This window comes from Alosa alosa, chromosome 12, assembly GCF_017589495.1.
Source record: "Alosa alosa isolate M-15738 ecotype Scorff River chromosome 12, AALO_Geno_1.1, whole genome shotgun sequence".
Lineage (NCBI taxonomy): Eukaryota > Metazoa > Chordata > Actinopteri > Clupeiformes > Clupeidae > Alosa > Alosa alosa.
Window position 1 is genome coordinate 24,705,538 of NC_063200.1, and position 12,442 is coordinate 24,717,979.

The window sequence follows — 12,442 nt, forward strand, 5'->3', positions numbered from 1 at the left end:
CTCTACTGTGCCTGTCAAGGTTGCTGCGCTCTGGTCTCCGAGGACTTTGGTTCGATCAGTGTGCGCTAATTAATTCGTACAGATGACAAGAATGAACCGTTTGCATTGAAAATATTTTACTTTTTCGTTAAGTGTTTGTTTATACAAACATGCAAATGCTTTAATTCTTTGTTAGGTCTGCACAGGAAGGATCATTAATGTGAAGAGCGTTTAGCAGCATCTGGCGGCCACTGATTGCGCCTCGGCGGACTGCTGAGCAGCACTTGGCCTTCTTCAGAGGTGAAGGTGACTCGCCTCCATTGAGGAGGAGATGCAGAGACCGAGCCGCCAGCCCACCTCGCCGCCTCCTCTAAACTGAGCGTCAGCCGACCCGTCCAAGAGCAAAGCGCATGGTTCCGTCTGCCTTTGATGGGAAGGAAATAACAGCTTTGGCGCAGAACGAATACAGTGCGTGATTTTTTTCCCCTGTCTGGGTGGGTTTTCATCGTGGATGCGTATGCATGTGTTCTGCACCGAACGGGCGAAAAAGCCGCCCCAGAACCGCCGCAAACATTTTTCAGATCGGGAAGGCTTCTCCGAGAGACCCGGAGAGGCGAGAGAGTACCGAGAGCACTCGCAAAGCACAGCGAGCCGTGGACGACTGCAGGATGGTAAGTGATGGAGCGTCCTACCACTGCATAGTGACATGGTTCGTCTGAAACTGTTACACTGTAGGTGCCACTAAAAATACACCTGTCTGACTGTCATCTCAAACAATGGCCATTTTCTCTCTATCTGTCTGTGTGCATGGGGTTGTAAGCTAGCCAAACAAACAAAGGCTTAGGGGGTTGTTCGGATTTTGAATTGATACTATAATGTGAGAACGAGTGTTTGCCCTTCATATCGGATCCTTTCCTCCATAATGCGTGAGAGATCCCGTTGTCTTCCAATCTCACTGGCGCATAAATGGTCCTAGATTCTAGCGCAACTAGGGCCATTTCTGCTCATTCCCAGTGTTTTTGTTTTTACATTTTTGATCTTTTTGGCTGAAAACTATTATCTTATATACACGGGCAAACGATGTCACTGAGGTTATTTTATTTCTCTTTAGCCTGGTGTTTGAAAAGACTGTGATGATCAATTATTGGTGGTATTGGACAGCACTGGCAAATAATAAGCTCCGTTTTGCCTGGAATAGTAAAGACAGTAAAGCATGGTTCAATAGTTTGTCTTTGTCGTTGCACCGTCAGTAACAAAGGATGAAGTGAATCGTACGGCAAGTTGTATTTTCCCCACATAGGCTATTTATTAACAAACCCTTTACCTCAGCATCTACCTCAACCACTTCATCTCCGTGCAGTGAGAGCGTGAGCCATGAAAAGCAGGTCACCTCTCTTTTCATCTCGCACTCTCCCCCTGTCATGCGCATCTTCATTCAGAGCAGAGGTTGATTGGAGAAGCGCGCATGAATGAGACTTGTCCCTTATTTTCCAGACTGTGCAGGAGTTCAACACTCTCGTGGCGCTGTATCGTGAGCAGGTCATCTCAATCGGTGAGATCTCGGCAGACTGTCCATCTCTGCGCTCCCAGATGCAAAAGACTCGCGTCAAAGGATGCAACGTGGCCCGCACGGCATATCAAAACCTCACTGTCATTTCAGGGTGAGCGTCTGTTAGTGTGTGTGTGTCTGAGGAAGTGTGTGTGTGTGTTTGCACGTTTGATCATATCCTCACAAAGTTCTTATTTTACCCCAGACGAAAATAGCATATGTGTGTTATTTGATAGCCTACAGTATTTGTGTCCTATGTCCACCATCACAGCCCAGAGGATGGGGAGATACAGCCGGAGATCTGCCGGCTCTTCATCCAGCTGCAGTGCTGCCTGGAGATGTACATCACGGAGATGCTCAAGTCCATGTGTCTTCTGGGGGTCCTGCAGATCCACCGCAAAGGTGCCGCCACACGACCACCAGGGGGCTCTAGAGCTCCACACCGGTGCCCCACAAACACGCTTCCACAAGACTGATGCGCTAAGAATATCTTGGTCTGCATTCTGCAAAACAGTGACACTGCATCAACTATTGCGCATTGGGTATTTAGATGATATTAAGCTTCCATAGTCTACTGGGAACTGAGGTTTAAAAGTCTGACATAAATATGACACTAGAAAAGCTAACTGCTGTAATATGTGCTATATTAATTATTTGAAGCCTAATATAATCAAACCATTACACCTTTATTGCTATTATTATTGTTACTTTTAAACGGTTTTCATTTTTTACACTGTAGGGAATCTGAATTAATCAATCAAACCAAACAAGACGTTTTCCCAACATCTAATCTTTAGGGTACCAGTCATAGCAACCAAGCTAATAAGGAGTACTTGTGTTCTAGGGAATGAGCCTTGTCCAGAACCAAATGTGGACTGCAAGATGGACGAGAGCTCCGACGTTCCTATCCTGGAAGACCGCTCTTCTTCCCCGGTCGACTTCCCACATGACGCATGGATGGTGTGCACAGACATCGAGAACATTGAAAGGTACACCTGTTTGCCATCTGTTAGTCACATACAGTGATACTCATTGATTCATGCGGCAAGTTACCTGCACCCTGCCTTGTGTGTTGGTGTTAAGAGCATATAGGAGAGCTCATCAGCCCTCCCTTTTTTCCATTGCCTTCACAGGGACATAAGAGAGATGAGGAATCTTCTCAGCAAACTCAGGGACACCATGCCTTTGCCATTGAAAAATCAAGGTGTGTTAATGTGTGTGTGTGTGTGTGTGTGTGTGTGTGTGTGTGTGTGTGCAGGCAGGCATGCATGTGTGTGTGTGCCCCTTATCGTCCCTCCTATATAGTTTAGCCACCCATGACCTTAATCTAGTAAGCTGATGGCACTGCCCAAGGCCTACAGTGATATCAGAGTCAGTGCAAGGTCAAGGTTGCAACCAATAGTGGACACCTGCGGGGTGGTAGACTACCGATAGCAGGACCGGGGTTGGGCACTTCAGTGCAGCATTAAAGTGATTTGACCAGCGCTGAACTCCATCCCCCCTCTCTCTCTCACCCTCTCTGTTTCTCTCTCACTCTTTCTCTTTCTTTCTCTCTCTCTCTCACCCTCTCTGTCACCCTCTCTGTCTGTCTCTCTCCTGCTTTCTCTCACCTTCTTTGTCACCATCTCTGTCTCTCTCACTCTTTCTGTCTCCCTCCCTCTCTCTCTCTCTCTCTCTCTCTCTCTCTGCCTTTCCCTCTCCCCCTCTCTTTCTCCCACAGATGACAGTAGTCTGCTGAATCTCACCCCGTTCCCACTCGTGAGGCAGAGGAAGAGGCGCTTCTCTGGGCTCTGCTGTCTTGTGTCCGGATGAGCGCCAGCTCCACCCTACCCTCACCAGCCCCCCCCCCACACACACACACAGACAACACTTCTATAATCTAGATGTAACCCGTCACTGATCTGTCTCCATCTCTATCCTATGACAAACAACTATTTAATTTGTCTCTGGTATTTATGTCTACCCTGCCTACCTGATGAGTCTCTAACACGGTTCTAACCTTCCTTTAGCACATCTCTAGTTAGTTTTAGCCCATTTGCAATCTCTCTGTGACAGAGCCAAAAGCAGTTCAGACAAAGAAGAATTGGTTTGTCTTCACCAATATAAAAACATATCAAAAATGCCCTGTCCCCCAAATAACAGACCTTTTTTATGAGGTGCTCAGACCATTTTCTGAAATTAGGGAATAACATTGAGCAGAAACTGCCATGTAGATGACGGCTCTTTTGTCATTGTATCAGATTTGAGAAAGTAGAAAAGTCTAAATACGCTTTATCAGTCTCCAGAGAAAAACAGTTTGACAAGATTTAAGAGATTAAGGGTTCTCTCCAAAAGACCATCGCAGATTTACTGTGTGCATCAGATCTGCTGTGTCTGATCTGCATCTCCCACCAGAGCCTTGTCAAACCCGTGTTTCACCCTTTATCTCCACCAATTATCTCTTTTTACTCCTATCTGTAAAGGTAGTCCTAGTCTGTCTAACCAGTCCCAACTCCATCACTAATCTATATCTAATCTCTGTCTGGTAATTTCTGAAACGTCCCTAACCAATCTTGAGTGTGTAGCCGAGCTAAAATCATTTTGTCATCAACCTCTATTTCTGAGGTTAACCTAATTGTCTTTTGAGGTGGTCCTAATTTACCCCTTTGAGTTGTCCCTTACCCTCACTGTCCTCTTGTCTCGATTCCTAATCTGTCTCTCTATCTAACCTGTGTCTAATCTGTCCAAACTGGTGGTCACTGATAGAACATTCTCTTCTGTCCATCCATCTCCCTTCCTCGTCCAACCTGCCATTAGTCTACAATGTAAACTAAGATGACTAACAATACTCGTCCACCCCCCTGTCTCTCCCCTCATATAGTTACTGCCAACTCAAACCTGCATTGTAGTCGTTTATTGAAGGCTGACCACATATCAGAGTTTGACACATACTGTCTGTACAAAGACATTGAATGGAATGACCATAACCAATGAATTTCATGATATATTTTGATTTGTTTACCATCATTGTGTACATGATGGATGTGCAGTGTGTTATAGACCATGTCCTTGCCGTGTTATTAGGCAGGTAAATTGAAAGGGTCAAGCACCAGACTAATAGCAGCAGAGAAACTTTGTTTTTTAACTGATTATTTTGGTCACTGTGCAATGCATTTTCTTCTTTAGTCTTCCATAAGAAAGGGAATCTGTATTCATGTAATTTATCTTTTTTCATTCAAGGGCTCTGTAATGCTCTGTATGAAAGCCATCACCAATCCATTGTGAGCACAGTACAGAAATCTGTGTATATATTCAAATATACATATATAAAAATGATTTTATGTAAGTAAAAGAATGCTATGTCTTTGTTATTTTCCTCTTATATTACAGTATGTCTCCTCTTGGTCAGTCTAAGGACTTCTTACTGTATACAGAACAGGCTGAACGTGTACAGCATGGATGTTGCTTGTAGCGTCAGATGTGCTCAGTTGTCTATCTGTGGTGTTGGCATAATGTATAAGCCATTTTTTAAAATAAATAAACTTTTTTTATTTAACAATATCTGAAATTATGTTGCATGGTCTAGAGTAGCTTACTTATTATCTCTCCTCCTTGGCTCTTGCTGGCTACTTCGGGCATCCTGCAGCTTTAATATTTCTGGTCTGTAAAACAAAACTCAAGGAGGGGACTTTTGGGAAAAGGGTCAAAGTGTTAGCATCAGCAAAGCATTGTGTGCAAGTCACAAAATTCCTTCAGTCCCGTTGCTATGTGCATGTTGCAACATCTTTCTCTTTCACAAACAATTTGAATAAAAAAAAAAAGAAAACAGGTCAGTTACATTTTGTTCAGTAAACACATTTGTAAACACACGCACACACATGCATGCACACACACACACACACACACACACACAAAAAATGATGGATGGGCTTATAAACACACAGGCATACACCCCCACTCTTGACTGTTTTGTTTTCCACCCAACATTGTCTCTCTCTTTCTTTATTTCTTCCTGTCTTTCTCTTGAGTTGAAGGGTCAGACTGTCAGAGTCCAGGAGGACGTGTGCCGACAGGATCCAGATGGCCACATTTACGGGCAGCCTCCGCAGAAAGAGGCCTGGGGGCTGGCCGAGGAGTTGCGTAAATGAAAAGCCCAGAGGAGACATGAGAGCATAAAAACTCAAGGATCCTTTGTGTTATTTTGTGTTTCAAAGACTCCTTAGTGTCACTTTGTTATTTGCTTTCAGCTCCTTTTACATGATGGCTTAGCCTCTTACCACCTTATTGAATCATGTTGCAAGTTGTGCATTTTGATAGTTGGTGATCAAATGCTTGAAATCTATTGACTGCTAGCGAGTAGTCATTCAGGCTAACGTTCAACTTAAGCCTCTGAGGATCACTGAAGACAAGGCAGCACCAGGGTATCACCAGTTCAGCTGTCAGGATCATATAAAACCCAGGTGTGTGGAAGAAGATCTGCATCTTCATTTGAGTATGTGTGAGTGTGCATGCATGCACATGCATACTCGCGCATGCACCTGCATACATGTGCATTTGTGTTGTTTTTTATATGCCTGATGCTGTGGTGTATGTATGCCAATATGTTGTGCCATGGACTCTATGTCCATGGAAGTATTTACACATGTCAGTATCAGGGCCAGGTGTGGACAAGGAGTTTGAGGCTTACATCTACATCTTCATATAATTGATCTCCTGTATTGCTTATGTTACTCACATGCTGTCGTGAACTGTATGGGTTATATTTGGAGCTTGGTGTGCATCTGTGTGTTGACAATCTATCGATCTCCCCACTGAATCAATCCTAATCTCCACTGACCTTTGACCTAGGGTTAGGCTAGTCTATCTGTTGTCCATCAGTCTCCGGCATATCCATGGATCACTCCAGCTGGCTCCTGTTCCTGTTCTGTGGTCTGGCCAGTGTCCCACTCATCTCTGGCTGCTACTGTGACAACTATCCCTGGACCTCCTGGACGTCCTGTTCACAAACCTGCAACCACGGCACACAGAGTAGACGCAGGTAAGTGGACGTAGCTTCGGTCAACAACAAAAAAAAACGTGCTAATATGCACTTATGAAAAATGGTATTTGTATTTGATCTCGTGAATGACATGAAAGAAAGTATTCTGGCTTGCCTGTGTCTGTTTAGAATAAACTTCATCTCCCAAAGTTCATGTCAGTTTTTCGGCCAGACAGGCATGCGTACATTAAAACTGTTTTGGCCGTGTTTTGGCAGGTTGATGCGTCAGGATGAGTACTATTGGGAAAATAACTGTAACAACATGTGTGTAGCCCACGAAAACCGAGCGTGTAATGTCGAGGCGTGTCCAATCAATTGTCAGCTGACATCGTATGGTCCATGGTCTGAGTGCTCCCCATGTGCCAAAAAGCAGGTGGGGAAACAGTACACATGCACATGCAAAAAGTAAACAAAAGGAGATTTTTAATTGACAAATATTGTACTCATTCCATGTTTGTATGTGTGCATATAGTATTTGTTTATGTATGTGGTGTGTGTGTGTGTGTGTGTTGTGTGTGTGTGTGTGTTGTATGTGTGTTGTATGTGTGTGTGTATGTGTGTGCTTTTGTGCGTGCATGTGTGTGTGTGAGTGTGTGTGTGTATCATGTGTTGTGTTGTATGTGTGTGTGTGTGTGTGTGTGTGTGTGTGTGTGTGTGTGTGTGTGCGTATTGTGTGTTGCATGTGTCTGCGTATGTACATATGTGTGTGTGTCTATCCACCTGCTCTCTGTGTGCGCTAGTTCCGGATACGGTCGGTGGAGACCCCAGCTCAGTTTGGGGGAGTGGACTGCACAGAGCCCCTGATGGAGGAGAGATCCTGCCACTCCCCAAAGGAATGCAGGATAGAGGCAATCAACTGCAAAGACCTGTTCAAGTGTAACAGTGGTACATATGGACAAGCGCTCACAATCTCTCCTCCTCTCTCCCCTCTTCCTTACACATATACACACTTACAGTCATATCTTATTTATAGCTCTGTGACACTTTACACAAACTTTACATCCTTAGCACTTTTAGATATATATGAATAAAGCATATGCTCAGAAATGGAAAACAATAGCAAAGATGATGCCAGTGGTGTAAAGATGATGAATAATAAAAGGTGAATCTGCACTATTTATATTAAAAGGTATTGGCTCTTCCATCCCCGTCTCTGTGTCCCCAGGCAGATGCATTGACCCCAGCCTGGAGTGTAACGAGCAGAATGACTGTGGGGATAACTCGGATGAGCAGAACTGTGGCCAGCTGAACCCGGTGTGCAAGAGCAAACGGAGACACACTCCCATCCCAGGAGCTGAGCTCACCGGAAATGGGTACGTGTTGGAGAACCACACACAACAAGTAGATTTTGGTACATTACTGTGTGAGCGTGGAGAAGGCATAGAGGGCTTCATTTACATTCACTCCACTGAGCAGAGGCTTTCAGAGAAGGGCAGCTCCAAGAGTAGGATCCATATGGGATCTTAAAGGTGCCATGTGTAAGAATTGAGGTAAAAATAGAAGAAAGGGCGATGATGTCATTAAAAAATTGACAAGGCATAGTGCTGCAGAGATATCAACCTGAATTAGCATGCTAAATTACTAGCCACAGCCCGACAGGTGTCATAATACCAGTTTCGGCCATGGGAGACGGTATGTGGGCAACATAACAGCCAGCCAAACTGCAATACATTTGTCTCAGTTGTTACTCTAGGGTAGACCAACTCACTTTCTGGAGGTATACTGCCCCCATCTTTTATGGAATGTGGAGTGTTCTAACTGGTAGCATCATCACCTGGTATGGGAACTCCACAGTTAGAGATTGTAGTACTCTGCAGAGAGTAGTGCGCTCAGCTGAACGTACTATAAGAACTCAACTTCCTGCTCTACAAGATATCTATTCCAGAAGAGTACTCCTAAGAGCCCAAAAGATTCTGAAGGACTCTTCTCATCCTAACAATGGATTATTCCTACCGCTGAAATCAAGAAGACATGCCTATGTAGTCACAAAGCCAGAACTGAGAGACAAGTTTTATCCCCAGGCCATCCAGACTCTGAACTCACACTATACTGACTTTGCACACATTCACTCTTCAGCACTCTCAAACATTTCCCAACTCTGAACTCACACTATACTGACTTTGCACACATTCACTCTTCAGCACTCTCAAACATTTCCCAACTCTGAACTCACACTATTCTGACTTTACACTCATTCACTCTCAGCACTCATGACCCCACACACACACACACACACACACACACACCTACAACACTTTTAGCACTTTTACATCCCTCACCCTATGCTATAGACCTTTTATTATTTTCTTATTTCATCACACGTCAAAACACACACACACACACACACATATCTGACTTTCTCCAACTTTTGCACATCTCCATAGAACTTTTTATTTATTATTTTTGATTTCTCCTCTATCTACCCATGTCCTTGATTGCCTAGCCTTTCTGCCACCCCACCCCCCATCCCCATCCCCATCCCCACACACACAAAAACACACACATTAACATCATCACTGTCATCACCTCACATACATACAGCACACTGCTTGCTACAGCCTCCTCTACTTGCTGCACACTGCCCCCCCCCTCCCTACATACACAGCACATTGTCTTCAGGATCTTCTCCAACACACATCCTCTACATACTTACAGCACACTGCCCCCACCTACCCACACACACACACTACACACACACACACACACACAGTCACTGCTACACTCCTCCCGCCCACACACACATCTTCATCACTCACATACATACAGTACTTTGCTTGCAATAGTAAGTCCCTTCACCATACTTGCAGTACACTGCCCCCACCCCCCCCTCTCCCCTACATACACAGCACATTATTTCATCAGGAAGCTTCTCCAACACACATCCCCAACATACTTACAGCACACTGTCGTCGTCTCGTTCAATACACAGCACATTGTCTCATGAGGAAGCTTCTCCAACACACATATTGCACACTGCCCTCTCCCCCACATACACAGCACACTATCCACATCTCCCCTGTCATCCCCCAACACACACACCAAGACCCTGGCAGTTGGGTTAGCCCTTGAGCCGTGGATCTGCCCAAGGTTTCTTCCTTGGTAAGGGGAGTTTTCCTTGCCCCTGTTGCTCTTGGGTGCTCCTTGTTGGTGCCCCCATTTCAATCCTCCCTCACCTTTCTTATGCAGCCCTTGCCACTTAATCTACTAAACCCCTGTTCTACTGCACTTTTTACCCCCCCCACTTTGCACAAATAGGCTGACACCAGACATAATTTCACTGCATTTCTTACTTCCAGTAACTATATGCATGTGACAATAAACTTCCTTGTATCCTTGTATCCTTGTATGAACTGATTTTTTGGCGGACATTACATATGGCACCTTTAAGCAACTTACAGTACAGAGTAAATGTACATGTTTATCATCATGTGATAAAGGTGGTGGTGTTGTGAGCACCTTTTTCCATCAGCTGAGGTCTACAGGAACTGCAGCCCTTGCAGATGAATTGATATGTTAACATCACTCTGCCCATTGGTCGAATGAAGGGCAAGCCATTCCTTATACCACCATGAAACCCATTGTCATGTGATCTTTCAGTGTGTGCTGGGATTGTTACACCTGTTGACCACAGGTTTGACATCATGGCTGAGGAGATGCGGGGCACAGTCTTGGACAGTTCCTTCCTGGGAGTGGACTGCACGTTGAATCGGAGCAAAGAGAATAGGGTCGTGTACCGCGTCCCGGCAAATATCGAGAGTTATGACCTCAAGGTAGGAAAGCAGCAGGACCCAGTTTACAGTTTCTGAATTTCTGAAGCTCTATGTATTATTAGAAAATATATACCTATTATTATTATTTATTATTAGTAGTAGTGGTAAATATATTCCTGGTTCTGTTCTGATCTTTCCTAAAACAATTAGTGATTTAATCTAAACTAACTCTAATCCTAACCCTAACCCTAAACCTAAACCTAACTTGTCATGATAACAATGGTTATATCATATACATTTATGACTTGTTTATAATGTTTATGACACGTTCATGACAGTGTCATGTTACTCTTATGTAGATACCATCAAGTAAAGTGTAACCCAATTAGTTTTCAAATGATCATCCACAATTTGTCTCACAGAGGTATAATGTGCATTCATTTTGTGGGATGTTGATGAATTAAGAGATTATAGTTTAAGACACATTACAGAATACTTATATCTTATATCCCATTAAAGTCAATATAAGTTGTATGATTTACCTATAACTGACATTATTTTAAATAAATGCATATTGATACATCTGTGTTGTAGAAAGGTATGTCAAATGCAGATCATCTATGATTAGGCAGAGAAGTCCATACAAACTCCTATTATGTAAGATCATACAAACCCATACAAACACCCAAATGTATTGAAACATGTGATGTCTTTCCATTTCAACAGGTGGAGTATCTGGAAGATTTCAAAAATGAGGATAGTGTGGAAATTCAGAGCAAGCCATATTCCCTGATAGATGAGATATCTTCAGGTCCTCAGGTCCAAGAATCTGGCGGCGGCTTCAACTTCTACTTATTCGGCCGCTCAAGTAGTCACCACTCTAGCCGGGACTCCACCACCAAGACTACAATAAAGGCATCTCAGAAGAAGGTTAGCAGAGTGGCTTCTGGGTTCATGTTATAGATTATGGCGACACAACAGTGCCATAAAGCACTCGCGTGATATAATATAATACGGAATGCATGTTTTTTCACACTAGTAGATATTAACTGCGAGTGCACAAATTCTCTCTTCGCTCGCGCACTCAGAGGAAACTGCTCCCCGAGCGAGGAAAAATGTGCGAGCAAGGAGAAATCTGACCAGCGCGCCAAACGGCCACTCAAAAAAAATCACTCAGCTCTCGCGAAGTTGATTTCTGCTCGCGCGAAATGAATTTCTGCTCCCGAGGGTCTCTACTTGGGGGCGGGAACCAGATCCCAAAAATATGTAGATCTAATGACTGTGAACCATGCAGACATGAAGTGTCCAGCTGCATATAAACCAGACTTTAATTTTGCCTTATGGAGATAGATATATTGATGTATGCATGTATTCTAAATGGTTTTATTTGTCAGGGTGGTCAGAGGAATCAAACGCAGATTACGGAATATCTTGCAGTCTTGGTTTATTGGAGTGAAAAATATAAAAAAATCCACAAACTTAAACTTCAGCAAAAAACAGGCTCTTGATAACAAAAAAAAGACCTCAGGCAGGATAAGTTCAAACATAAACAGAGCACAAAAAACTGAAACGTCAGCAGAGCTAGCTAACAGATAGTCTAGGCAGGTCTCACAAACACAGAAACGACAATCAGACAAAGAACAATGAACAACACAGGGTTTAAATACTCAACAAACGAACTGAAATACAAACGCAGGTGGGAAGGTAATTGGGAGATAAGCAGATAATAAGCAAGACAGGAAACAGACCAAATAAGGACAAGGGTGTGGCAACAGGAAAAAACTGAAATGTAAAACGAAAAACATAGAACACCAGAGGGAGCCAAAAACAACCAGTCCTATAGGCTCCCTGACAGTAACCCCCCCCCCCCGGAACGCTGCCGAAAGTCCCTGATGAGTGAAGGATCCAGGATGTCCCAGGCCGGAACCCAAGACCTTTCCTCGGGACCGTAGCCCTCCCAGTCCACCAGGTACTGAAGGCCACGACGACAAACTTGAAGCAAATGGCGTACAGAAAACGTCTCAGACCCATCGACCAGACGGGGGGGTGGTGGGGGCAGGGCGTGGGGCACATGAGTCTGCAAACAAAGGGCTTGATGCGGGACACATGGAAGGTGGGATGGATGCGGCGAGGGAGCTTCAGACGAACCGCCGAGGGGCTGAGGACCTTGCTGATGGGGTACGGACC

At 44.3% G+C, this 12,442-nt stretch overlaps 1 protein-coding gene across 1 annotated transcript in view; it reads left to right on the plus strand.

Moving 5' to 3' along the window:
• Positions 1–12,442, plus strand: part of c6 (complement component 6) — a 22,569-nt gene continuing 10,127 nt past the window's right edge. Inside the window, exons 1-12 of the mRNA XM_048258250.1 lie at positions 1–650; positions 1,474–1,640; positions 1,800–1,930; positions 2,373–2,517; positions 2,662–2,732; positions 3,249–3,328; positions 6,367–6,545; positions 6,762–6,918; positions 7,286–7,430; positions 7,711–7,858; positions 10,177–10,315; positions 10,982–11,185. Coding sequence (XP_048114207.1) covers positions 501–650; positions 1,474–1,640; positions 1,800–1,930; positions 2,373–2,517; positions 2,662–2,732; positions 3,249–3,328; positions 6,367–6,545; positions 6,762–6,918; positions 7,286–7,430; positions 7,711–7,858; positions 10,177–10,315; positions 10,982–11,185 — 1,716 coding nt within the window. The 5' untranslated portion in view covers positions 1–500. The remainder of the gene's footprint in view (positions 651–1,473; positions 1,641–1,799; positions 1,931–2,372; positions 2,518–2,661; positions 2,733–3,248; positions 3,329–6,366; positions 6,546–6,761; positions 6,919–7,285; positions 7,431–7,710; positions 7,859–10,176; positions 10,316–10,981; positions 11,186–12,442) is intronic.